Source organism: Gasterosteus aculeatus, chromosome 20 (genome assembly GCF_964276395.1).
Source record: "Gasterosteus aculeatus chromosome 20, fGasAcu3.hap1.1, whole genome shotgun sequence".
Lineage (NCBI taxonomy): Eukaryota > Metazoa > Chordata > Actinopteri > Perciformes > Gasterosteidae > Gasterosteus > Gasterosteus aculeatus.
In genome coordinates, this window is record NC_135707.1 from 5,544,972 (window position 1) to 5,572,073 (window position 27,102).

At 47.8% G+C, this 27,102-nt stretch overlaps 1 protein-coding gene across 1 annotated transcript; it reads right to left on the minus strand.

Annotated features, from left to right (window-relative positions):
* Positions 1-1,354: 1,354 nt before the first annotated feature.
* Positions 1,355-26,950, minus strand: crppa (CDP-L-ribitol pyrophosphorylase A). Its single transcript, XM_040165560.2, has 10 exons — positions 26,537-26,950; positions 24,798-25,077; positions 23,329-23,478; positions 20,668-20,772; positions 19,748-19,793; positions 18,153-18,250; positions 15,383-15,460; positions 15,186-15,278; positions 13,928-14,065; positions 1,355-1,650 (listed from the first exon to the last, which is right to left on the minus strand). Exons 1-10 carry the CDS (start codon positions 26,785-26,787, stop codon positions 1,546-1,548), a joined length of 1,344 nt encoding a protein of 447 aa, XP_040021494.1. The 5' UTR covers positions 26,788-26,950; the 3' UTR covers positions 1,355-1,545.
* Between the last annotated feature and the right edge of the window lie 152 nt (positions 26,951-27,102).

The window sequence follows — 27,102 nt, forward strand, 5'->3', positions numbered from 1 at the left end:
TGTAATTGGTAGATTTGAATAGGCTACAATATTTATATTGAGTAGGCAAAAAATGACAATAGAGAAAACATTGTATATTTATTCACGGCCAATTCTGCTAAAAAGCAGAATAAGGCGTCCAAAGCCTGTATTACAAATCTGACCCGCCCCCTAGTGGAGAGACAATGTCTCACACTCACGTCATGTTGGATTTTCTTAACCACCAGGTGGCGCTGTACTCAAAGGAGAGCCTCGTTTGTTACCTTCAGCAAAATGATAAGACGACCTTTAAGACAGAGAATGTTATCATGTATTTTATCACAGAATCCATCATTCGCTGTCACCATGGTAACCTATCTTTTTTTTAATGAGTTTTCTGGTCACTGGACCTCCTTCCTTCAAACTTGTGCCTCATTATTAATGATGCAGCGTTTTGTAAGAGATAATCAGTACAAGACAGGAGAGGTAGGTGAGAAAATATAGATCAAGTGCAACTTTATCCTTTAACAGTGTACGTCATTGACAGAGCTACAGAAAAGAAATATAACACATTAATGTAGAGAAGGTGGAAACATTCAGGAGGGAAGTGAAAGGAAAAATCCTGAATGGATGACTTAAAATGTTTACATTCACCTCCCACCAGTTGCTGGCAGCGCTCCTCCGTGGGGCCGCGTTCTATAGAAACACAAGCTGACTTTGTTGTGAGGAGTTCGTCACAGGAATCCGGAGACGCCCCCCCCCCCCCCCCCGGGGCGGCTCTCAATCAACAGTTGGAATTCCAGCGAGTAGCCGAGGACGCAGAAAGCGCAGGAAACTGGAGATGCCCTGGAAGTGTGAGAGGTGTACACAAAGCGACGGGGCCTTTGTGGGCTCCTCAGGAATGCTCCGCCATCAACACTCTTAAGGCGTCTTTGATGTGCACCGTTGTTTTTGACCCTTTCCTCTGACAGGTACATGAAGCCCGAGGCCAGCTGCACTCACGTGATCACACAAAGTCAAATGTTGACCTGGGTATTCAGATGTTTGGTAGTGCATTCACTCAAACTAATTCCACGTTTTGTTCCACGACATGTTCACAGGACGTCGATCAGGTGACACGAGTGGGAAATAAAAAAGTTGGCTTATTTTGTCACATATTTTTCTCACGTCATTAGCGTCACTAATCCAAACCGTACCCAGTGGTTGTTTAAGTTCTTGTGGAAATGGAAGTTTATTTTGAAAAGCACACTGTGTATTGACTCGTTTATTTGTTTGATGAGTCGGGGGAGAAAAAGTGATAGCAAGTCTCTGCACATCTGACTCCGCTTACTTTATCCTTTGATTCTAGAGTCGATGTTAAGATGGTAATATAAATAAACAATCGTAGAGCACAGTATGCAAAACACATGCCATTTATTGCCTTAAATAAGCATTTACACAAAGTACAAAAATATAGGCCCCTAATTACCGTATTAATCAAGTCATTAACAACTTCGTCCAGCGGTTAAGACACAATGTTTTTATAGACATATTTGCCGGAAAGTCACTCAGGGGGGTGGGGGGGTTCTTCTGGTTCCGCTTTTCCCTTCAGGCCTGCAGAAGCTGTCCCACCAGGGCGGGGCTCCTCTCTCGGATCAGGACTGACGCAATCTCAGCGACCTTCGATACTGACCTCTCCCAGCGCTCCGAGTCCTGAGAGAGAGAGAGACAGACACTCAATACGTGCAGAGAAGCCTGCAAATGACCAACCGCTCAAAATTGTTCCCGTTGCTCTTTTCTCCCGTTGGATGAAAGCAGTGTGATGGCACACACTGTAGTTCGTTGGAGGCCTGTTAGGAAGGAGCTACAACATCCAAAGTCAGCATCTTAAAACCCTCCTGGACTCCGACATGGATGCTCACACACTGGATTCACCACGTGTAGTTTTACTGTGGAATCAAAGATTTCTTTGATGTTGGGATCTACTGATGGAAACAATTTACCAAAGAAGGGGAGGGGGGTGGGAGACTTAACTTTCTCTTTTCACAAATTTGTGTTGATTTTAAGTCCTTTGAAGCTTGTGAACCAACAAGGCCTCCTCGGAGATCTATGGTGCATGATATTGGACAGAACTACGTTCCTTCTCCCTTTCCTCTGAAGATCTCCACAGTTGTGGCGGCTTTGCTTTCCTCTTCTGCGTCGCTTTCTTCTTTCTTTGTTCTCCACTTGAAATGGTTTTCACTCGGTTCCTCGGGCCACGGCGACTCCTTGCTCTGGTTCAGTCCCCTGATGAGGCCTAAGAATGATTCATCTCTTCGAGAGGAGCCGCAGCTCAACGAGCTTCACTTTTATCGTTAAGCATTTTTCCCGGCGTAGGTTTATGCTTCGTGCTCTACCTGGACTTTGGGCATAAACGGATCGTGGACTTTAACGAGGCTTTTGATGGGGCAGCGTGAACGAGGGAGAACGCATAAAACGTACCTTCATTTCTTGAAAACGTTTAAATGATACAGAGAAGAAGGAAAAGAAAGCTTTGGCATTCATGTTGGTCTTTGCATCGAGCAAATTGTTTTACTTCTGCATTCATAAAACTTACATCAGTTAAATAGTAAGTGATTCTCTTTTTTTTACATTCTGGATAGTATTTCCACAGTTTTGGCAAACTCAATGAAACCTATAATTCTAACATGCAGGCATGTTTACTGTCACAATTCATGTCTTTAACAATGAGTCGTTTTGAGAGAGAGACAAAAGCAGGCTTTTCATTTTTGGCCCACGGACATTTAATTGGGTTTGTTAACTCCATCCGTTGGCTTTTTAAGCCTCATTTATAGCAAAAAAATTGTGGGCCCAAGTCTAATTCTCCTTTGTGGTCAATTTGACTCGAAATGGACCATTTATGAACGTCGCACTGCATTGAAAAAGACTTTGAACTAGAAATTAAGACCATAAACTCATGTTGACTGAGGAAATAAATCAAGAGAGAAGTAGAATCATTTTCTCAGACATCTGACTACCTGCAAAAGATTCAAGTTAACATCTTGTTGTTTCCTCTCCTTCGCAGCAAAACACTTTGACCGGTCAGAGCAGGTGGAACTAAAGACAGTAAGAATGTCTCGTGTCTATTTGAGGGCTCCAGTAAGTCGCGACAAAATGAAAATGGACTTTTACTTTGGCGAGCACCGCGTTATCGAGACAAACAGAAACGACGGCAAAACCAACAAAAACTGGATCCGAGTTGTAATAAACCGTGATCATCCTTTAAAACGGAACGGGTTCCAACCCCCCCCCCCACAACCCACACGACTCTTCTTCCTCTCCTGGGTTCACCGCCGACTTCATCGGCCAACTCTCAAAGGGTCGGTTAAAACAATTCAACGGGGGGATTTTACCGTCCTAACATCAACCGACAGGAACATCAAAATATATTAAGTTGAGTAAATGGTGCTAAAATCACAAAGAAAGGTGTGATTTGTGATCCAGAAGGTCCTGTTGAACACATCTTCAGCTCTGGCGTCCAAACGCCTCTGGCATCACGACTTGTGTCTAAGCACTTTTGGACGCGAGCATGAGATCAAGTCCAGGAGAAAAAGAAATAATCTCTCTCTCTCTCTGTCCTTTCTCCACCGGACGGATCCGAAGTGACGAGGTGTGAGAGCGGCGAGCGTGGAATCAGGCCTGATGAGAGCGAGACCCCCAAACTCCCGGAGCACTTCTCCCCCCCAATCAGGGGCCGGCGGGGCCGGCGGAGCAGGGGAGTCGGGTGACACATGGATTTTCCACACCGAACCGACCCGACGGGGAACTGGAGTACAGATCAGCCACTCCTCGTTGCTTTAATCAACGGGGAGGAATGAAAAAAAAGGAAGGAAGATGGAATCAAAATATGATGCCTTTGAACGGGCTCCAGAGGCTGCGAGCTTCTACAATCTCTTCTTAATATGCTTTTTAGATTTGAAAACTGGCCAAATCTTTGAAGAATTAAAAAGGGAAAAACAGAGGCTTTCCTGCTTTTCTTCAGTATTTACCCAACTCATTGTTTCCTCTGGCTTAATCAAAAGTAGGAGGCGATGAGGCGATCCAGTACATCTGTAAGCAGCCAACGCAAAGCAACTGATGCCACATATCATCGCAAATATGCAAAGATTCATCGGCGATCAGTCACCAGCTCGGCCTGAGAAATCAAAGCGTCCTGGTGAAATCTAATTGCGTCTTATTTCATTGTTTACGCCATAAGCAATCAGATGAAAGCATTTCCTCCGATTGTTATCTAAAATAAATTACGTCTTCGCACGGCGAGCACTTGAGCCGTTGCACGTGTCCGGGGGAGCCGGCGGTAAAAAAATAAAAATAAAAAAAATAAAAGGGGACGAGCGCGATTGCCGCTCGATTGCCACCCAAAGCGCGTCGCCGCGCGCGACGGGGAGAGTCGCGAGCGGCCCGGGCGCCTCGCGCCCATTGAGGACCGCCGCGGCGTCCAAACCGCCGCTAATGACGCTGCTGCGGGGGTCTGTTCTCCTTACAGGCGGGGAGAGAAAATAAATAATAGAAAACACTGGAGCGAGCACGCGAGAGAAATAAGAACAAGCATGTCGAGATCACCAAGGAGGATCAAAAAGTTCTAAACCCGACTTGGCCCGAGCGCGGAGTGAGATCCATCCCAGATATGCGGCCTTTGAAATATGAATCACGCTTCATAAAAACGGCGTTATTGAATCAAGTCGTTCACAGCGGGACGCAAATAAGAGCGGAGCTCTTCATTGACCCGTGGCACAGCTTTAAGTCGTCCCAACTGCCACTCAGGCCTCAAATGTGGCGTGTGCGTGTGTGTGTGTGCGTGTGTGTGTGTGGGAGGGGGGGGGGGGGGGGGGGGGGGGGTGGAATCACTGAACGGCAACAGACTCGGAGGCATCAGAGATATTCGCATCTGCATATCGGTTAGACCTCGACGGAAAAAAGCTGGTGCCCCCCCCCCCGTCGTCCCCCGACCAACCGGGAGTAACAAAGCGGCGGCCGAAACAGCACGCACGCATACCGAAGACCCTTCATACTGGGAAAGAGATGCGGAGGGGGGCGAGCGGTTTGCGGGGCAAAGAGGAGAGGTGGAGCCAGCAGGGTGGTGCTTTGGTGATGGAGCGGTTTGAGCTCACCTGTCCACGGCGAGGAGCGATTCCTTCAGCGGTGACAGACAGAGAGACTCGCCGTGGTCTGAAGTGCGAGAGGGGGAATTTGACTTTATTCTCCTCTAAAAGGGCTGTTCTTTTACGAGACTCCCTTTGCTATTATCAGACGTAAGGGGAACTAACTTTCCACTTCGCAATGAATAACTGCCACAAAGCACCACTTTAAGGGTGTCCCGGCCAAAAGTATCATCGTTTATTCACATTAGTGGAAGGACCTTCACCGGTAACGCATGCCGTGCCCAACGGGAAAGCGACACATTTATATATTCTGAAACACACTGGTTTTTTTGGGGGTTTTTTTGTTTCCACTGACAGCAGAGCCTCTGCTACATCGATTACCGACGCGTCCAATCCCTTCGTGGCCTGCATGACATTTATATAGTTTCTCTCGACAGATTTCACGTTTAAAAATAGAGACCTTTTCGCAAACACTATGTGATCACGGGGGGGGGATACCAGCGGACACCAGTCATAGTTGGAGAGATGGTCTGGGGACTTCAGCGGCGTTCGGCTTTTTCCTTCTATTCCCAGGACACCGATCCAAAAGAGAAGTCATATTATGAAATTAAATGACAGCCTGGTTGTAATACATGAATAACAAATAGCCGTTTGACTGCGCAGTAACTAAAAGCAAAGCGCTCTCAATCGCTTCCACGTGTACGAATGTACAAACACGCGGCCTTGTTATTCCAAACCACAAGTTTATGGAATGGAACTTCAATCATTAGCTTCTATTTTTGCTTAAACGGGAGGGTTTTGACAAGCCGTGAGGCGACAGGTCTTTGAAACGCCTGGCGACAGAGGGCGGCTGGGGAGGTGGGGGGGGCGGGGGGGGTTTCAGTGGACCACACAATAAGCAATCCCTCAAACTCTCTGTTTAATGCCGCAGATACCATCAACCTCTCTGCTCTCCGCCGCACAGGAAGAACCTGCTGGGAAGCTTCGAGGCCATTAGGAACTCTAACGGTGACAGTTTGTCCGTCTCCGTGTCTCCCCCGAGGACGGCTGCTGCTGAGGGCTCCCACTTCTGTCCCCCCTTCATGACGCGCCAACGGCGCCGGGTCCCTAACGGAGCGACGGCCTGTGGAAACGCTTGGCGGGCGAGAGAACTGGAAAAAAGTTGTTAAGAGTCACACCAGCTACCGTAACCATGAGAGCGCTGACAAACGCTTTTATGGCCTCTCTGGCTGCCGGTGACATGAGGGGAGCTGCAGTCCTAATAGCTGCAGCATCCACATGAGGGCAGCATCATTACTAGAAAGAAGGCCAGAGAGCATTCTCCACTTTCACTCTCCTACCATCATCTGAGAAAAATGGTGTGACACGATGCTGCTCAGACACACCGGGGCGCTTTGGTCTGAGGTGCGGATCGAGTTTCGGGGGCTCCTGGCCCCCTCGCCCCCCCCCCCCCCCCCCCCCCCCCTGTGTACCATTGAAGACAGGCAGCAGCTCGGGGCGAAGCGCCGGCGAGTGAAGAGGGCAACGAGGTCCGATTACTGGCCGGTCCAAGAGCTTTGGTTGGAGCGCAAATCCAAACGCCGCCAGGCTGCTGCGGAGACTCATTTAGACAAAGACAAATGGCGGCCGGCTGAAAAATACACTCGGCAGCGTCCGCGTCACCATTCCGGTCCGACGGGGTCACATCGGTTCTTTAGCAGCTTTCTCTGGCTTCTCGTTGAAGGTATACGAGGGAAACATCCAACCCGAGACTCCATGTCGTTATTTTTTGTGCCCAAACTTCACTTCACTTTAAAAATGAGTTAGTCATGTCAATATGACGAGTGAAGCAGAAGTATTAGCAGCAAATACATCTTCAAGAAAGAAAAATAACTTATTGTGACAAAAGGTATTTAAGCTCAGGGAAGGAAACGGCCCGATCAATGAAAGGTGATCAAGGTCCCTTAAGTAGGTACCTTAAAGTACACAGAGAGGGAAAAACGCCACACAAGCGCTGGATCTTAACAACCTTCATTCATCATCCTCACACTGAAAGTTGAGCTTTGTAAATAAAAACGAGACGACAGCGACGTGAGCGTCGTTTCGTACCTCGGGGGACGTGTTTTATTGAACTTGCGAGACGCTTTCAGAGCCACCGACTGAATGTCCCGTCGTTCCCGTTCGGCCTCACTTCATCTGAAAGGCGTCATAAAGGAGGCGCACTGAATAACTCCGTCTCCCAGCCTACTTTTACGAGTTCCCTCAGACTTTTTCAGCCATACAAAAAAAAAAAAAAGCGAACTTTTGTATTGATAACTGCTTTTAAGACCCCATTGAGGGAACAATGGCCGCCGCACAACCCTTTCACGGTACGCTGGTAAAGCTCTTTCAACACCGGTTTCCAAAATATCCTGTCTAGGGGCGTCTGTTGGGCAAACACAGCCGAACGTCAGTCACGTCCAATGTACGACTTCCTTTCTGCTCTTCAGAGAAGCCGAACCCTGCAGAGAACGGGACGTCGGGTAGCTCTTTATTTCCGCTGCATCCCTTCAGTTTCTTTTCTTTAAACATGCTCCGGCGAGAGACGCCTTTGTTTGAATTCGACTCGGCGAAAGACGTGCCTCAAAACAGTAAGCAGAACAATGGCTCTTTGGTTGAGGAGGTATGAAAGCATGAAGGCGTGGGTGGGATTCATGAACGGGGACATACCAAATCTCCCCCCCAAAAAATGCACGTGCACACACACACACACACACACACACACACACACACACACACACACACAGCACGTCCGCTGATGCCTCATTTACTTATCACACTGTATCACTTACACCAAGCCAAGGGAAGCCAAACACGGCCCGTACACCCGGGGCCGCCCGAGGTCAGGCGCAGGTGCAGAAGTGTTTCACAAAACAAGACATTTATTAAAAGCCGGATTTTCAGGCTTAGCGCCCTCACCTCCGCGCTTTGCACAAGCACCAGATCGCAATCGCAGTCGGCCGCCAGCCAAACACACAAACATAGGTGCAACACTGTGTTTTTGTAGCGCTGTCAAAATATCGGTGCGCCGCAGACTAAACATCAAGGGGACGAAGCCGGCCGTGTGACTTGACAGATGCAGTGTGAGAACCAGAAGGGTCCGGCGCGAGAAGCTGGGAGGGGGAAAATCATTTTCACATGACACCCCGTGACCTTGAGATCCAGTGGAGGACGTTAAAATAGCAGACCGGATTTTGGGTTCTTAAATGCTACCTTGAAATCCGGTTATTTATAACTACCCACGTCCAGTTGGGGGTTTCCAACAGAGCAGGAAATTAGATTTTGGCTTCAAGGCCCAATTCTCAAGACTTGCCAGCCGTTTTTTGAGCTATTATGTTCATGTGGTATATTTCATACTTATTCTACATATCTTATAATGTCCTTATCCCATACAAAGTTAGACGGCGAGCCCAACTCGAGATGGCGTTGGAGATCCAGCCAATCCGTTGATCCATTTAAAGTTGAGAGATCCGATTGGCTTTTTATGAAGTGCACGAGATCGTGGTGCGAGCAGCGCGATGGACACGACTCGCTGTCTTAACAATGGAGGAAAAAAAATGTCAAACTCAAGCTCAAACTGCTCAACCAGGCGGCGCCAATCAAATATGAACCAAGACTCTGCAGCTGCATTGCGCATTTTGCAAATCAAATGTTTTCAGAACTTCTGGCATCTGCCACCACTTCCCCCTTTGTTGGCTGGATTTAGTGTTTTTTCACAATAACAACACAAGGTTTTAAGTAAAGGTCTCTTTTTTTTATGATTGGGATTGTTCAGCTCGTCCTCCGATCACACATGCAGCAGCCTTTAGCCAGCGTCTCGGGCCATCTGGTGGTGTTTTTCCCGGGTCTGAATCCGCTGTGTGCTTTTCCGCAGCTATTTTCCACCACACCCAAATCAGACAAGCATGTGCATCAAGACGTCCCTGCAAACAAAAGCACGAGCAGGAAGGTGAGCGCCGCAAAAACAATCTTTGATGGGGCCCGTTGAATGAAGGCGTAATCCCCGCCGAGCCGGAGCTCAGCCGCCACAGAACCCCGACGAGCCGGGGAGAAAACTCGAACCAGGATTCGTGTGGGTGGTCAGAAACGGCCCACAACCCGAGTGGCAAAACAAACAAACGCAAACCTTCAGCCCGGTTCTCTGAGGGATTGACTGTTTGCAAACCAATTGGGAAGAGCTGCCTCTCATTAATCCTCCCGGAGAACAATCTGTCCGTCTGCAAGTCTTGTCTCTTGGAATGTCATTTCCAAAAATCGTCCGTCGGCCCCCGAAAGCACGCTCGCTGGTCCTTTAAAAAAAAAAAAAATCTAAGATATCAAAGCTGAGTAAACAGTGCTTCGGTATGCCTAATTCCTTGAGCCAAACTCCGGCGGTCAAGTTTCACACAGACCGACGCACATCTGGAGCACTCTCAGCTTGATATCCTGCACATGTTGCAGGCTGCGACCCCAACACTGTACAAGTGCATCACTAGGGGGGATCCCCGGGCTTCTGTCTGTATGAAGATGTCAGGATTCCACCGTGGGGGTGAAACGGGGAAAGACACACAAAATCTGTCAGCCCCCTGTCAGTCATTCCTTCACTGCCGCCATCTGCAAGGTTTTGATTAGCTTCCTCCTCACATTTACCCTCGGCTGTCGATCAAAGTAGACAAAGAGGATAACGCACGCACTTCAGGGAGACGATGCACATTAAAAGGTTCCAACTCTCATTCATCCTGGAAGATATGACCCCCCCCGTCACTCATTCACCCGAAGGCTATTGTTGGATTTGCTCGAGAGGAAAGGTGCTACTTTTTCTTTAGCGCCACCATGAGTTTGACAGCGTTACTCAGTCAACATCCAGATAAAAGACAATATGAGATAACTGGGATACGACGAACGCGGTAAAGTAGCTGACACGCTAACGCAGAACAGAGGTCGCCCAAACAGATCAAATCAGCCCGTTACAGGATATTTTGTGTGGCCTGTGATTCCTTTCGTGCGATGCTTCAGCGTTTGTTTATTCAGCAGAGGACAGCTGGTGGAATCCGCCTAAGAAAAGTCCCGAGTGTGTCACAACAACAGGGACGTCCTCCTCTGACCTCCCATGACCCCGGCGAGGGTGCAACTCCACGAGTGTCTCGTGGGTCGTGTTGGGTTTCACCCGTCCACCTTTCAGACTCCAGCTCTAAACAGGTAGAGGAGAATAGACCTATAGAGCGCTCTCCTTTTCTCCACCCTTACACCCTCCACCCCCTCCTCCGCCTCCCTCCTGTCCTTTCTCTCCCTCGCTTTTCTTCCCTGGCCGGCTAATCTCTTCTCGGGTTTAGGATTCCCGGTCCGGGCTCTTTGAGGAGGAGGAAATATGGGGCTGGGTAAACATCAGGGCTCTCACTGAGGGGATTACAACACCCATACATCACCCTGACAACTGCCTTTTCAGCGCATGACAAGTCGCCGGGACCCTGTGCGAGGAGGGATCCAATGACACTTCCTATCGACACCGATAGCGCACAACGTCGGCACTCCCACAACACCAAGCCGGGCCGACGAGGATCCGGTGCCAGCGACTTCGGGACTGATGCGGTTTCACACATTATGGCACCTGATGTTTGGCTCGTGGGCATCTTCTTCTCGCAGAGGTAACGACACAAAAACGTAAAGAAGCTCCGTAGAGGTGCTTTGCTCACGCGCCCTTTTTTGTCCCCCCCCCCCCCCGGAGAGACCATTTCGCTCCTTTCCCTCCACAGAGTGGAACGACAGTCAGGCCTCGTTTCAGAGAATCCACTCCATCCCAAAAAAAAGTCATCACGAAAGGTTAATGAGGTAACCGAGAATGAGTTTTTTTTCCCCCCCCCGACCGCTCTGGGACGAACACTGTTCCATGCGCTCATGCAGCCTCGCTGTCGGGAGCATGAAAATAGATGGTACTTTTCCAGAGAGGTGGGTGCTTCCAGTAATTCCTCAGGGTGATGCACAACGAGGGAATACGAATGAAATCATATAAAGGAGGAACAATGTTTACAAAAGGACCTGGTCCTGGTCCTCCGGCAGGTCCACTTGGATCTGAGGCCGTCCACGGTGGCCTGGTTGCGGCTTCTATTTCTCTGTTCATCGATTTCGCCATACCTCAAACATTACTGGCATTAAGAAGAAATATTTAGAAATAGACAATGTTCTCTCTGATGGTCTACTCATGTAGTTCATATCGCGACGTCAGTTTCAGAACCAGTTAAAAGTTCCTCAGAGCAACTTTAAAAGAAAGAAGCTCTAGTCTAGCTGCACTAAAAAAAGACATCTAGACTATTGCCTGAAAACATAAACAAAGAGACAGCTATTGCTTATGTTCAGGTTTTATACTTTGCTGGATTCTAAATATTTCCAGTGACACGCAGCTCTGATTATAACATTAAAATATTATTATTCCCTGGCAGCAAAAGGCCTTGGTGAGGGTACTCTGAACCTTGCAGTTTGATCCAGAAGAGTAAACATTATTACAATAATAAGACATAACGCCTGAAACGAGCCAGCTCAAAACTGAACACATTTGAGCATTGCGAGCTGTAATTATCTCATGTGAGACGACTTAACCCTTCAAACATGATCTCCTCTAATTATTAGTTTCACAATAAAAGCCATCTAGACATCTAAAATGTGCAGGCGAGTATTTCTCATTTGCCTGTCGACTATTCGTCACGCCGCTGGTGGCTAAAGGCCTCCTGCGTCGCTTTGAGAACAGTGACACAGCAATAAAACAGTAAAAGGCTGAGTTGACTCTTGGCCTTCACGACTGATGACAAATTTAGGGCAACAGTCCTAATTTGGTCAATGTTGGACTACATGATAAAGCAGAACATTGTGTTGACTTTGGGTTTTCTCAGTGGTGCTGAAGCTGGTGGGCAAGCCACACACAGAGATGAAATAATGAAAAGCACTTATTTTAAACTTCAGTATATACTGGAGGCAACATCTCAATATAAACCAAGTTCACGGATAGCGAGTCTCCTGTCAAATGTCTCAGGAAAGACACTTGTTCAAAACCGCAGCATAACTCACGGTTTTAATAGCTCTTCCTCAATAAAGCTTTCCAAACCGTAAAATATTATCTTTCCCCTCGGGGAACAGAATGTGGGATCCAGGCCGGCCTTCATGTGACCAATCCGACAACAACATGGTGCCTCTGGATGCTGCTCCTATTGTCTCATCGGAGGTTCGGGCTCTTTAAACAAACAAAACAAAAAAAAGAAATCCGCACAGATATGATGCATTTTTCACCAATCACACAGATTGCCTGAATATGTTCACTTTGTCTGTATTAATGCTCAGATCTTTCCTCTGACAGTGTTGGCAGGCAAGTACGAACGAGGCCATCTGGGAAGAATTATCCTCATTATAACGAATCACTAACCGTGATTTATACAGGCCTGTGTTCTGCTTCCCCACTATCTCATAACGATAAGCGTTTTATCATGGCGGACACCGGCATCGACCCCCGTCCACTCCCTTCCTCTCCTCTCCGTCCAAGCAGGATGACTAATTAACGGCGTTGGTTCCGTAATTCGGAGGAAAACCGTGATGTCCAACATCCGATAGCTGAAGCGAACCCAGATGTGGGCCGGCGGCAGCACCAAGCATCTCCTTCTAATAAGGCGACGCAGATTCACCTCAGCTCACCGGTCTCGTCTGCGGGGGGGATGAAGCCGGCGTCCACCTCGTCTCGGACGCAGGGGCTTCTCCGGCTGATTTGTGAAGTGGCGCAGCTGACCAAAAAAAAAAAACCCTACTTCATCACACCGCAGCAGTCAGTCCCGAGCAAAAGGGCAACGATATTCAGCACTCCGGTCTTTGGTTGGTTGTATTTCACATATCATTAACCGCACGTCAGGCCCAAATGTTGTGATTTTACCCGACGGCTTTGGTAGCAGGAGACCAGACACCTGTGATGAGTTATTACATTTGATATAATCCCATAATGACGGAGGAGTAAATTGTGGACTCCAGGTTAACCGCATCCCCCCGATGACTCCAGCCCACACACGGCCCACGCAGGAGGTTTTACTACTGTATATAGGGAGTGGGCCTCGTCATCGCGATGCCATCTATTGGTCTGTGAACTGCGGCAATCGTCGGCATTTGTATTGCGGACCTTGCGATGATGTTTTTTTCATTCGCAACGGACGGATGCAACTCCATCGGTAGCCAACTCCACTCCAAATGGACCATGCTTCACTGAAAGAACATCATGCTGTGTTCACTGAGAGAGAAGTGGAGTCATTTTCTCATTGACGTCAATACAAACTGGCTTGTTTTTGCAGCCAGATGAGTCGCCGCCCTGCTGGTCAACAGAGAGAATGTAGGTTTCAGGACACACCTGCGTGGGCTCCCCTCTGCAGAACACTCTATGTTCGACCTACAATTCAACTGGGGTGGGTGGAGCTTTTTTTTGAACCCGAAGCACCACCGTATCCTTTTCATCCCGCTGGCGTTCAGTTGCAAGAATACTACACAACAACAACGGCGGCGGCGGCGCGAGTTGAAAAGTTGACATCCTGCCCTGTTAATCACACTCGCGGGAACACATTCATTCCTGCCCCTACGTATGACTTTCTTTTCTTAAAAACGCCCGAGTACACACGCTCACACACGTGTGATAAAAGACAGCAACCTCGCCCCGAGGCATAAAAGCAAGACAGGTCACTGGAACGAGACACTTGAAAGACGTTTACCAGTCTGTTTTGTTTGGCCTCTCAAGGCGCAGCAGCGACTCCGGTCGACTTCAGGAAGGAAGAAAAAGAGAGACGGGAGGTGCGGGGGAGGGGGGGAGGGGGGAAGGGCAAGCGAGGGCTTACCTTTGACTGATGGAGTTGTATGCCGTAGAGGAGAATATTTCGGAGTTTGGCGGCTGAGGACAGGTCCGTGATGACAGCCGCCGCCGCCGCCGCCGCCGCTCTCCCGCCGAGCAGCTCGTCCGAATCGCTCCACTGCACCTAAAAAAAAATAAACAAAAGTCATGGTGGCACCTTTCAAGACGCTCGCCAACGCAGAGCGTCTCTGCTCTTCGGAGAAATTACCGCTCATTGTTCACTCAGCCGTTTAGACGTGTGACGACTCCACAGGCCTGTTTGTCTGAGGTCGCGGTTGGAGACGCTCTGCTGAGCGTGAACACGGGCTGGTTGATGCACAGCCTTCGTCGGAGGGTATAATCATCCTCCAATTCAGCCGTAAATCTATTTACTTGTGTGTTTATTTCCCCTTAATTAGGGCAGCGTGATCCAGACACGCTTTGTCATGTATGGAGGTGACCATCATTCCTCATCAAAGAAAGGGTTTCTCATGTGAATTGAGTTTGTTTGTAACTCAGCTTTCATTTTTAGGGTGAAACTATCGCAGTGCAAAACTTGTTTGTGGTAGAAATCGGCCCTCTGAAGGTCCCCCCCCTCAATTCACGTCAATGCTTCTGTAACCCCTTGAAAACTATGAGACAATTTTCCAAATTGACACAGAGGGTTTGGAGGCCTTTACAAAAATATTACATTGTTCCATGGATGACATTTGATCAGTTGAGCGCATAAAAAAAAAAAAGATAAGGATGGGCTCTCTGCGTTGAGCGTTTACCTCGAAGAAACTTAATCCGTCCTGCGGCAGATGTTTGTATTCAAAGAAAAGTTCATTCAAAGTTCATTCGAAGTGTGGGAAAAGACAATAAGACGCGTTTCACTCCAGTGCAAACGGACCCGGTTGCTCTTTGTCCAACTTTGTTACCTGAGGGACGCCGGCTGTTCCACCACTGTTACGTTGATTACTATTTATTCTTAGTTATTGGAATGAAAATCCCTCATAACTTGTAGAAGAATTTACCTGTAAATGATTCTTCTTGAAATAGCAGCAGGTCGATCACCTCTCAGTATTGTTTATTCAATCCAACAAGATAATTGTTGGATAATATAAACTCTGGTCGAGGCCTTGACCTTTACATTTAAAACCACCCAGATTCATTTTTGTGCTTTTGAGCAAAACCAAAAATGGATTGACCTGAAATTTTGTATTTTTAAGTATTCGCGTCTCGGTCTCAGCACAAAGCGCACTTTTGCCGCAGTATGAACTCACCCAAATGACGACCAGCGGGTGGAGAGGAGCCCGGTCCGCCGCCTCCAGAGCCGCCAGCAGCGCTTCCACTTCAGCCGGCCGAGAATGATCCACCTGGAGGCCGAGGAAATCAAAAACTAGATCACAACTTTTCCCCCTCTGATGAAAAACACGTTTTTTTTTTTTTTTTAAAGGTTGAGCTTAAAATGGGAACTTACAGAAAACTGGATGAAGTTCCACTCCTTTAACAGATAGCTGGCGTTCTCCCCCGTCAGATCCGGGACGACGTCCAGCTCCTGTAAGATGAAGATAATATATATATATATATATATATATATATATATATATATATATATATATATATGCCGTTGATATTCTGCTTGTTAAAGAACGCCGAGTGATGACGCTTAAAGTAGGAGCCGTATTGACTTCACTGCTGTTTTTTCAGCCACTTTGTCAATCATTTAGTGAGAGAGCACAATCTTCTGCTCCCACCCACCCCCCCCACACCCCATGACACACGGTATGATCGTGAACTGATATGAATTCAAAGGCGAATGCAACCCAGTGGCCGACTTCCATCGACTGCGATCAGAAGCTTATTAGAACAAAATGGAGGAGACGGGCTCTGGGCTCCTTTATACTTCTGGACTAGTCGTGCGCAAAAGCCAGGAACGGAAATTCGACACAAGCCAACTTAAATCTAATTACGCTGTAAATTGAGTCAAACGCCGACGCGCGGCCAAAAACCTGAAAGCGCAAAAGGAAGCAAGCAGATTGGCGTCCTGCTTCTCTCCAGGCAGCTCTGATCTTCTCGCACACGCGTGACACGAGGCCACCAGAAAGGACGGCGTGGCCACCGCGCCGGGACAGCTTCACCCACGCCGGAAACAAGCAGCCAGTCTTGTTTGAGTTTGGCACGGAGAGGCAGGTTGTGGTAGCGCCTTAAAATAACAAGAAAGTCATCCGACACGTGGAAAGGTTATGGGAAACATAAGTGGGTTAATTGGTCATGGAAGATAACTTGCCCGTGGCTTTGAGCTGGGGATTGTAGATTAAAAAGAAATCACATGATCTAAACCAGGTTGGGTACGAAATCCCAGAATAGGAACGTTCATTTTCATTTCTGCGCGGCCCGAAGAGCCGAGAAGCCACGACCGACCATGAGAATGAAAACCTAGGACGCAAATCCGGGGCCAGAAATGATCACACCCGATTTTTTTATTTAAAATAACATTCAAGCGTGAGGTGGCACCACGAGGGAAACAAACAGCAGCTACAGGGAAAGCTGATGACGATGGAAATGAAAAAACAGTGTATTCCTCACATTTAAAAAGGTACTCGATTAAACGTCCATTGCTCGCTTCAGCTCTGAATCACCCCCAAAAAACACTCTTCTGCCCAAAAATACTCCTTCCTCTCCATCTCAGTGACTGATCCTCTTCCAGGAGGTTAATCATTGAAAAACGTCACTGAGTTGAAACATGGGTCTGAGGTCGGTGTTTGATCTGGGCTTGATACAAGAATATGATCATAAATCAAGATAAAAGGGTTTGTGAATACAAACGAGGTGGTTTGACCGTTGTTTACATTATTTATGAAATACTTTTTCCCTTGTTAATATACTTAAAACATAAAACATCTGGTCGGTTTAGCCTTTGATCCAAACTCACAGATGATAAAGATGGGAATACCTGATGGCTCATAGTTATTTATCAAACGAGGAAGGTAAGATAGTGACAACATGGAGGAACTCCTTTCACATTCAACACACAAAGAATATCTCCTTAGTCCTGCAGATTAATTTGATTGAATTTGATCACGCTGGAACATGGAAACGTGTACCGTGTAATGCAGCATGCAGCATGCGCTGCCCCCCCCCCCTTCACTGTCAACACCTCCACACGGGGAATTTAGAGCGATATCAGGATGATCTGGGAAACACGTTTCTATACCCGGAGCCATGTGTGGGTGATTTGTCTGGAGGAGAGTGAAATACAAGCACATAGAGGGATGGACACAGTAAGAATACAATAAACACCTTTACGATATACAGCATTATTATGATCATTGAAGCTTTTTTGTCCTCCGGATCCTCACGGTTTTATTTTGCAGGATTTTGTTCCTCTTCAGATTTAAAACAGATGTTCTGTAACATCAAATAAAACTATAATTACGGCCTTACTCGTGTATTCTTCCAGCAAACAGTTATAAATGTCTCTGCAATCATCTCACCATCATTTTATCCTATAGATTATTTGCGTGAACGTGCCAACATGTTCATCCGTGAGTTCGAACCAACAACGTTCTTCGTGAGCTCAGATGAAAACCTAACCGGTCCGTCCTCAAATTCATCTAGGAAGACGTTTGGGCCAGACGTTGAAGAAACTTGCCCAAGGCATTCCTAAAATATCGAGAGAGTGGGACCAGAGGTCACAGCGACCTTGACCTTTGACCTCCATCCCTGAGCCCGGGTGTACGTCTAGAAGAAGTCTAGTGTGGTCTCATCCGTTTGCTCAGGAGAAAGAGAGAGAGAGAGACGACGAGAGGATGATCGAGGGAGACCACACAGCGGTTGAGGACATGAGGACCTTGGTTTCCTCCGTCTGATTAGATACCTCAGACTGCTCTGCACGTGGATGGCGTTTCCCCATCGCCTGGAAGGAACCGTCTTACAAATCAAACACAGGACGTTTGCAACGTGGGGACTTTGATGTGGAACTGTGACGTGGGAGCCCGTCAGGACGGAGCGATGGAAGAAGTCATCGCTAAACACCCAATTAATCAGGAGAACCTCCACGGTGCAGGAAGTACGACGGCCATCTGCTCCGCTGCATCCGGGGGACGGAGAGGTGGAGGGTGAAAACAAGAGGGAGGAGGGAAAGTGGCAGAGGGCGGATGCTCCAGGAGACGGTCCGACTAAAAGTTGCGAGGATGTTTCGGGGGAAAACGAGCGCTTTAAAACGCCTGCGAGGAAAACGCGCTCACCGTGCCGAGGGCCCGGGCGGGCTCCTGGAGGGCGCCAGCCAGCGCGGCGGCGCGTGCGGATCCGCCTGTGACAAAACAGGCCGACCGCGACACGGCGTCTGCAGGAGAAGGACACGAGAGAGAGAGAGAGAGAATTGAGTCATCCCCTCGCCAAACAGCCAAAGGAGATTTTTAAACATTGGATGTGGGATCAGTGCAGAAAATGTATGGTTTATGAGAATCACGTGTTCACAAATGTTGGGCTATAGACCCACTACGCCGCGGTCACGTCGCCGTGGCGACCGTGCTCAGTTTGATGATGTCTTATTTGGCCACTTGTTAACAACCGCCTATGCGAAGACACGCAAAGAGCTTGGGAATCCACGAGGCGGGTCCTTAGAAGCATCTTATGTGGTTGAAATCGTTTTCACTCGTGGACCAAAAACCAAAAAAATACATTACTTTGAGACAAAGGAAGACTGCTGACTCAATACGGGGTTTTGGGATTAGTGGCCAGTGTCACTAGAAATAACACAAGTGTGTTGATAATGTAACGACCCTTTAGGTAACACGCTCACGTCTCTCATTTCGGTTTCTCAGATCTTAAGTGCCCACAAGGAAGGAGGCCAGTCATCAATCAGAGTTGTGGTTTAATATGGGAATAGTTGCTAAATTTATCCGAAAGTGACCCAGGATCGGAAAGTAAATGGATTTAAGACGCAGATTCTGTTTTCAGACGTTTCAAGCAGGAATGCACCTCTGCGACGGGACGGTTTACATCCAATGTAAGCAGCTGTGCTCCTACAGTTCTGACATGTTCTGTGACAGTTGTTACTCTTTTGTTCTGCAGATTTTCAAAAAGCAAGGGGCGCCAGAAAGAGCTCCTCCCACTTCTCCTCCGGTGGTTTGAGGTCAAAAACTGAACAAAAGCTCAGAACACGAGTTTGTAGTTTAGGCACAATTTTGAGAACGTCAATTTCAGACGGCTGACTTTTACTTTGCGAAACAACATCATCTCATCAGAGACACACAGCAGCAGAACGAGAGGACCTCCGGAACGCCCGCCGCCAGTCATCTACGGAGAAAGTGGCTCGTACACACTTCTAACCGCGCACACGCACACACACACAGAGTATAAAAGCATGTGGGAGCACACAGGAACACAAACTGAAACACACGGCAGTTTCTCAAACTGACAGATGTGAGAACTTTCTTCCACACAATGAATTCATTCACATCACCGTGCGCCTGACGTCATCATCAAACAGGTAACTGCCGGTCCGACGGGCTGGCGGGGTGAATCTTTATTTCCATGTGTCTGATTGTGATTGTATCCCTTGTCCCGACTTGCTTCGTGCGGAGCTGAACAAGGCTCCTAAGAACGCATCCCGCTGCACGTCCATGGGCCATTTTGGGCTCGATATATTAAAAGAAAAGACAAAACCTCCCTCAGGGTTCATGTCTGATCGTTTCGATACTAATGCAAGGAACCTCTCATGTGTACACGTCTACATGGACTCATCATCTTGGTGTAAAACACAAGTGGAGCAAAAAAGTCCACTATACACATCACAGGACGTGATGATGATGGACAACGTATGAAGAAGGGAACTGACCTTTGATGATGGACTCTGCAGCAGCTAAATCACGTTTGTAGGTCACCTGGAGGACAGAATTGGATTTTTTTCCAGGATCTTGAGATGTTTATTTGGGTTAAAAGCATTGATGGTGTGACGAGTCGCTGAATAGGAAAAAACATCTTCGCTTTTGCTTGAAATACAGTTGTTTGCCTCTGAAAATGTCAAACGAATGACTCGAATAACCTGCTCCCACGGCCAGACCTTGATCACGTGACCAGAAACGAAAATCTAGGACAGTTTCCATTTAACGTTTCTTTTTCCCCCAAAAGCCCATTCTCCGCTTTGGTTCCAGCAGCCGACTTTAAAGCAAAGCCAACAGTCCAGAAGGAACCAAACACGACAATGTTTGTGAAACAGCGTTGTTTTTATCCCACATTTAGTCCCTAATTAGAATACTACGGGTACAAGGAGTCCCTGAACTATTTGGTTGAATAGATAATAGAGTTATCCAGAGTAACCGGGGAATTGTTTCTGGAAAGACGAGTCTTCCAACGTTATTTAAAATGTCCTCAAATGTCCCAACAAAATGATGTGCGTTATAGTGGAGTGACGGCAGAAGAGCTTCGGTACACAAAACCCAAGTTATCTTTGAGTCCACATAACAGAGTCTAACAAGAAAAACAGGATTTGGGCAAAGTGGCTTTTGACGGCAGAAAGCTCCATGATCTGAGGGATCAAATTCAAGACATTTAAACTAATTTCTACATGCAAACCCTGCACGTCACATTAGATATCTTAGTGCTTCCTCTTGTGCCAGCGGCCCCTCACTTTCAATTCACCAGCTTTGTGCCCATATGATAAATCGGCAGCGGGCACACTGCCTGAAAGCCGTCACCAAATACCCCTCCCTCCCCCCCCCCCACCCCCCACTACACCCAGGCCCCTGGCGAGCTCACCTTCCACAGCGTGGGCGGCCCCTGGATGAGCTTGGCGTTGGTGCCGCAGTACTGCAGAGCCAGATGGAGACACTCGGTGCCAAAGTCAAAGTCTGACTGGCTGCACTGCAGAGACGCACAAGGAAAGACACAAAAACAATCTGTTAAAAAACAACGGGTTCCTTCCAAACCCGCGGGGCGGGGCGGGGCGGCACTGGTGGACGGCTGGGTGCCCCCTTTTGAAAGCTACATTTAAAAATGTCAAAGAGACGAATGTGAGCCGGTTATCAACGCGAGCCTTGAGTCGTGTCTCTGTGAGGGGATTCGAGCTGAATCAAAGCCTTCGACTGATTCAAAAAAAAGATTATCAACTTAAATCAAAAGATGTTAAAGGACGTCCAGACCCCAAAATGACTTCCTGTGTTCTCTTTGTGTGAGAAGCAAATATCTTAAAAACTTGAAGAAAAAGAGGTTCACAAAGTGACACTTTGCAAGTCTTTTATTGGACCAACAGTCCTACCGCTCTGGGTGAATTTTCCGGCGTTGTTGTGCACACACGGCATGTGCTTCCTTCTATAAATTATCGAGTCTCTACAACGTTTGAACTGCTGCTGGTGGTCTAGTTCAGTCGTGAGTCTTTCTACACTCGCTCCAAGCAACTTCTACCGTCCATTATGGTCCTTTCTCTTTATCGTAAAAGCAGCTACTCATAAAACGTTCCCCTTTCAAAGGGGCAGAGATGTGACGTTTCTTGTTCCAGCTCTTTATTTTCCCTTGTTTTGTTCAAGTGAAAGCTCCCCGGCTCAATAGTAGGTAAGAACATTTGGTTCTTGTATATTTCATTGGACGGAAATCCCCAAAATGTGCTTGTGTGAAAAAAAATGTGTTACTGGTGGCTGCGACGTCGGGTGCGTCCCGATCAACTGAATCTTATGGAAAAAAATATTTAAAAATCATACTAAAATAATGAAAAACGCCTTGGGCCCATCTTCAACCAAAGACACTCTTGCACGGATGTGCATGTTAATGCTGCACATCCCACAGGGAAGTGGATTTAATTGGGGGGATTTCAGGACACAAGGCAATAAAAAGTGAATGGATACGTGAAGTGTCGCTGTGTGTCGGGCCGGGTATCGAACCACAATCCTTTACGAGCAGCAGTGGCCTCCAAAATCTGTCTGTAGCAACATCAGAGATGAGAACCAACTGCTGTCGAGATTATCCTCCTTCAAACTTTCCTGACTCGTTTTAATGACAAATTCACTTAGAGATGAATTTATTGATTTTCTTGAACGTCAGCCGTACAAGCCTTCAAACACAACATTGGCTGATCACCTAATAAAAGTATTTATATTTTAATGTGTTTGCAAACGCTTTAAGAATAGACCTGCTAAATGCATTTATTATTAAGTTTCATTTTATTCCTACTTTGAGGCTGTTTCGTGTATCTCATAGAAGTTTGGAATGATGCGATGAGCTTGTTGAGTTTGAAATACAGTAAAATACTACAAAGAAAAATGACCCAAACCTGGGTAATATTCTATCCCACTATAAGAGAGGGGGGGGGGTCTTTCATTCCATGGAAAATGAGGAGAGAAGTCTCAGCAGTAACAAGTTGTAACTGAACCTTGAGCATTTTCTCCAGGTACAAAAGCTTTTACTGGGGAGGGGATACAGTGTCCCCCTCCGCCCTCCCCACACTGTCCCCCTTCCCCCACATTGTCTTCTCCTACCCTCAATGGACGCCAAGCCATGAACTCGCAAATGTCCCAGTCCCAACCTGACACTTTCCCTCAGCTTTTGAAGAGGTGGCGAGACGGGGAACACGCTCTCAAGCCCCCCCCCAAACAACTTTCTGTTTCTCCAGAGACCTCCGCCGGTTCGCCGGCCTCGACGACGCAGCTCAAATGTGAGTGAATTGTGAAATGTGAATTTAGCGGTGTAAGAGGGGCTTCTTTTCTTTTCCCCGGACGCCGCCGCGGGGAAACCCGCCGGGTCCAGCGGCACATGGGCCGACCGATGGGAGGACTGTGGGAGGCCCGATGGGATCGACGAGCATCACCCACTTTCAGAGCTTAGATCTCCACCCGGCTGTCGTTTTATACGTTGTTTTTCCAGGAGTAATCGCTAATCGCCTGATGCCATGTGTGGTTTCCACTAAGATAGCAGGAGTAGGACTTAAATATGGAAGAACTCTGGACTTCAGCTCGATCCGCCTGTGTCGGTCGGGCTGACCTTTGACCCGGACGTTGGGAATACTCAGCGTGACAGATGGTAAAGCTTTGCTCTCTAACCCAGCAATAAAATATGAACTTTTACAAAGAGCTTCTTATCCAGAAAACCAGTTGAGCAAACAGCAGCACGCACACGAAAGGTTATTCTTCCCCTGGAATCGTTTTTCTTTTGCCCGTCTGCTCTACAGTTCATAACCTTTTACTCCGGGCTGCAGCTGCTCCATTTTCTCCACAAAAGTCAAGCCAAAACATTTCGATCGCTCCCAGGTGGAGACAATTGATGTGATTTGACTCATCCTCCTCTAATTGTGGGAAGCCATAACCGTGACGACCCTCGTCTTCATCCTCACACGCTTTGTTTGTTGATGCTTGTCGTCGTCACCGCCCGCCTACCCCACATTGGCAACCGAGCAGCCGCTGAAGGAAGCGGAAAAGAAACGGTCTCTACCCGCTGATAGGCTCGATGGATGACGTCATATGTGAATCCCTGAGGCATCTCGCTGGCTCGGTACTTGCCCCGCTCCAGAGAGTGGTCCAGGTAGCCCTCAGGTGTGGTGGCTATCACCGTGGAAACGAGAGGCCGGATGGCCCCCGCCGCCTGGGTCGACAAAGAAAGAAGTTGTTAGCATTCGTCTCGAGCGCAATAATCGGTAGAAGTTACACCGCTAGACGGGCTCTGCACTGGAAATGAGTCAGACGAATGAAATCTGACCAAACCGATTGGATGAGTAACCGAGACGCTTCGTACATTTTCATTGTAGGTAAAAATAAACAAAAATGTTTCGTGGAAGGCTAAACCTCCAGTAACAACTTTCATCCCCGTGTAATAAGACATAATCATGAAACACACACACAGGGATCAAAAAACGCTGTGGGAAGCTGGAAAAAAACTGGACTTTCAGTTACTGTTTTCCTTCTCAAATGTGCTTGATATCCGTGCAACCACAAGTGCCCATTTCAAAGAGAGAACTTCCCCCCCCCTGATCGTACATCAAGACCGCCGCCACATTACAAAGGAGCATAAATCCCAACCATGCAGCCGGAGCACGCACCGCTTGTGCTTCTTGCAAATCCCAAATAATCACCATTTCTGAGATTATAGTTCGACCACAGCTTCGACCGGCGCGTGCGAGAGGAAAAATCGTAGCAAAGCAAACACGTGCGTCGCAACGTGCGGTTGAAAATCAAAAGAACCACCCTCCGCTGGGTTTTTTTTCGGGCGGAGGGAGTCGGGGCCCCCCCACACTCCCCCCCGGCGGGATAACGCAGAGCGGAACCGCCCGCCGTGAGGGTTTATTTCACAGAGCGCCGTCCTGTCAGCGAGCTCCGTCGTAACACCGTCGCCCCGCCAGGTGAAAGGTTCGATTCCTGTAACTGCGGCCGAGTGTTTCCAATTAACTTCAGGGAGGGAGCCAGGGGAGAGGGGGTGTTTGTGGGGGCCGGAGTCTGAGCCACACTGGAGATTTAATTACTCGTGCGGCGGCGGCGGCGGCTCGAGGAGCCTCTGGCATTCGGCAGGGAGGTCGCGATCCGCTGCTCTCTCGAAAAGCAAGACGCGTCCCGCCTCCGCCAGCGACTGGAAACACTGATGGTCGCCACCGAGGTTACGCCACCTCCCCGTCGCAGCTGCAAACCAGCCGCGGAGACGAGTCGAATAATGACAGTTTACTGACATTCACTCAGCTTTGTGAGCTCAGGCTCCACTTCCACGGTGTTCTCCAGGATCATCATAGATCACTGCAGCTCTGAACAGACCGGTTCAGTAGGAAATAACTGGAGCAAATCGTCCTCCATTTGGGGCGAGACGTTTGTTTGCGTATGTAAAACGCTGCGTCAGAATAGATGGGAACCAGTTGGGAGGGATTTCACTTGAGGGTATTTGTGTGTTTCGGGTAGAATAGCGTTCATCATACTGACCCCGTGCTCCTTGGCAGCCGTGGCGATCTCGTACAGGAAGTCCTCGTCCACAAAAGGCCGCACGGCGTCGTGGATGAGGACCACCTTCGGCCTCCCCGCCGCCGGCCTCTCCCCCCCTTCCTCCCCTAAAGCGAGGATCCCGTTCCGTATCGACCGGTGACGAGTCGAGCCGCCCGGCACCGCTCGAACCTTCCTGTGCCGGAAGCGCCGGACGATGTCCGCCATCAGGTCCGTGTTTTCTCGGGCTACAACGACCACGATGCTCTGGATCCACGACACCCTGCGGGGTTCAAAGTAAACGAATTGTTATTCAGAGACATGAAACAGTTACAATAAAAAAAACAGTGGTGATTTTGACAGCCCTTTAACAAATTATCAAAATGATTAATAATCTGCAAATATATTCTGCATCGGGATAAAATATATGATTTTCAAGTTATAAGGCACTTGAAAATTGTGCAACGTCCCAGTAACATGAAAACGCATCCGGAAAAACATTCCAAGGCCGAGCATCCCCACTAATGATCGACCACAGTCGGATTGTGGATGTGACTGAAACACATTAGTTCAAGTTCATGACCGACACGGACGACCTTCGACCTCTCTCTGATCACCGGGGCCACACAGGCAGCTTCTCCGCCCCGCCCTGCGGTCCCAGGATGTTACTGTAAACACGGAGAACACGCCGAGAGGACACACGTCGGATTATAAACACCGGTTGTTATTGCGTTGTTGTAATGAGGGTCAGGCGGTGATCACCACACAGTGTAAACATCCACCTTCTCCGCCCTGGTGTGGAGCCTGAGGTCTCTCTATCCCCCCCAGTGGCGGAGGAAAGAATCACATTCTTTAGCAGCAGCTGCTGTCAAAACCACACTTCCAGGGGTGCAGATAGCGGTAGACAGGTTTTTGTACATGTTTAAGGGTAAATTTAATTTAATATTATTTGTGTATCAATATGTTCAAGAACATTACATTTGTCAAGCATTTGATTTTGATGCACTGAAGACACTTTATACCATTTGTTTGCACTGTCAAGTCAATATGCACTGAATATTTGCACCAGTTTAGCAACCCTAGAGTTTTTGTTTATATCTCCGCATTATTTAAGGTGAATTTCATCAGTCTACTTTTTTGCCTAATTTATTACCAAATAGTACCAGGTAAGCATAAGCCACCCTCTGTATAGCACTTTATTTGTTATTAATCCGTATATACTGTTATTTGTTATGATTTTATTATTCTGTTGCACTTCTGGTTGGATGCCAAACTGCACTTTCGTTGCTCTGTACTTGTACATGTGCAATGACAATTAAGTGGAATTAATCTAATCTAATCTAATTTGAGACGGTTTGTCTTGATAATCCAAAGAGATACTTGCTCATTGAGTTAAAGCATCATTATGCTTCAGACAAGGGCAGATCATTTCCTCCAACACACATTTCAAAAGGTTTTTAAAACTTTCCGAAACTGTTTCCACCAAACTTGAGTTTTCATGTGAAAAAAATCTCTTTAAAATGATTAGAAATAAAAATCAATAAAAACATTTTAAGCTTCTTTCAATTGAGAAGTTGGATCCATTAGATCTATACTTTTTACTACTACCGATGTGATTGATAACTGGACATTAGTGGAAGTGAAGTCACTAATGTGTGAAACCTGGGAGTCACGTGGACATGTTGCACACAATAACGGTTCATGACATTTTAGTCTCGTTGTATTTTTTGTGATTCTCCCACCTCTCGAAAGCCTGGATAGTGTAGCTTATGAGCGGCCGACCCAGAAACGAGCAGAACTGTTTGGGTGTCTGCAGTCCCGTTCTCTCCCCGGTGCCGCCGGCGGGAAGAACCACAGACACCGGGAAGTCCACGTCGCGTCCCGCCGGCTGGGGGTCGCCCTTTCCGGCGTCGCGGTTCGGGAAACCCCCAGGATGAGCGGGCCTGTCCGGATCGCCACAGCCGCTCTGCGTGGTGGCGTGGTTGCCCTCCATCGGGGGGCAGCTGGGGGTCCAGGTGGGGGGGGGGGGGGTCACGGAAAGGTGATTCCCAAAAACCGTCCACCGTCCAGCCGATGGGCGGGGTGGGAATGTAGCGGAAACGTGGATGGAAATTTGTGAAAACAGCGCTGTCAAGCTGTTGAATGGTGTTTTTCCGGTGGATGCTTTCAAAATAAAAGAACCAAAGTCTAGGCCGTTTGTCTTTCATTTTATTCGTCGAAGTGAGGAACCTTACAGACAGTTTAAAATGTCGTAGTTGTGAAACTCCATAGCAAATAGCAGTACTAGGTCCTCAGGCTGTAATGCTTT

What these genes read in the sequence shown, in the direction of transcription:
- crppa (XM_040165560.2), bottom strand. Translation starts at nt 26,787, where the DNA reads ATGGAGGGCAACCACGCCACCACGCAGAGCGGCTGTGGCGATCCGGAC. An exon ending in CGGCTGCCAAGGAGCACGGG is followed by an intron (nt 23,479 to 24,797) that starts GTCAGTATGATG and finishes TTGTCGACCCAG; the next exon opens with GCGGCGGGGGCCATCCGGCC. An exon ending in GGAACTTCATCCAGTTTTCT is followed by an intron (nt 15,279 to 15,382) that starts GTAAGTTCCCAT and finishes CTCGGCCTCCAG; the next exon opens with GTGGATCATTCTCGGCCGGC.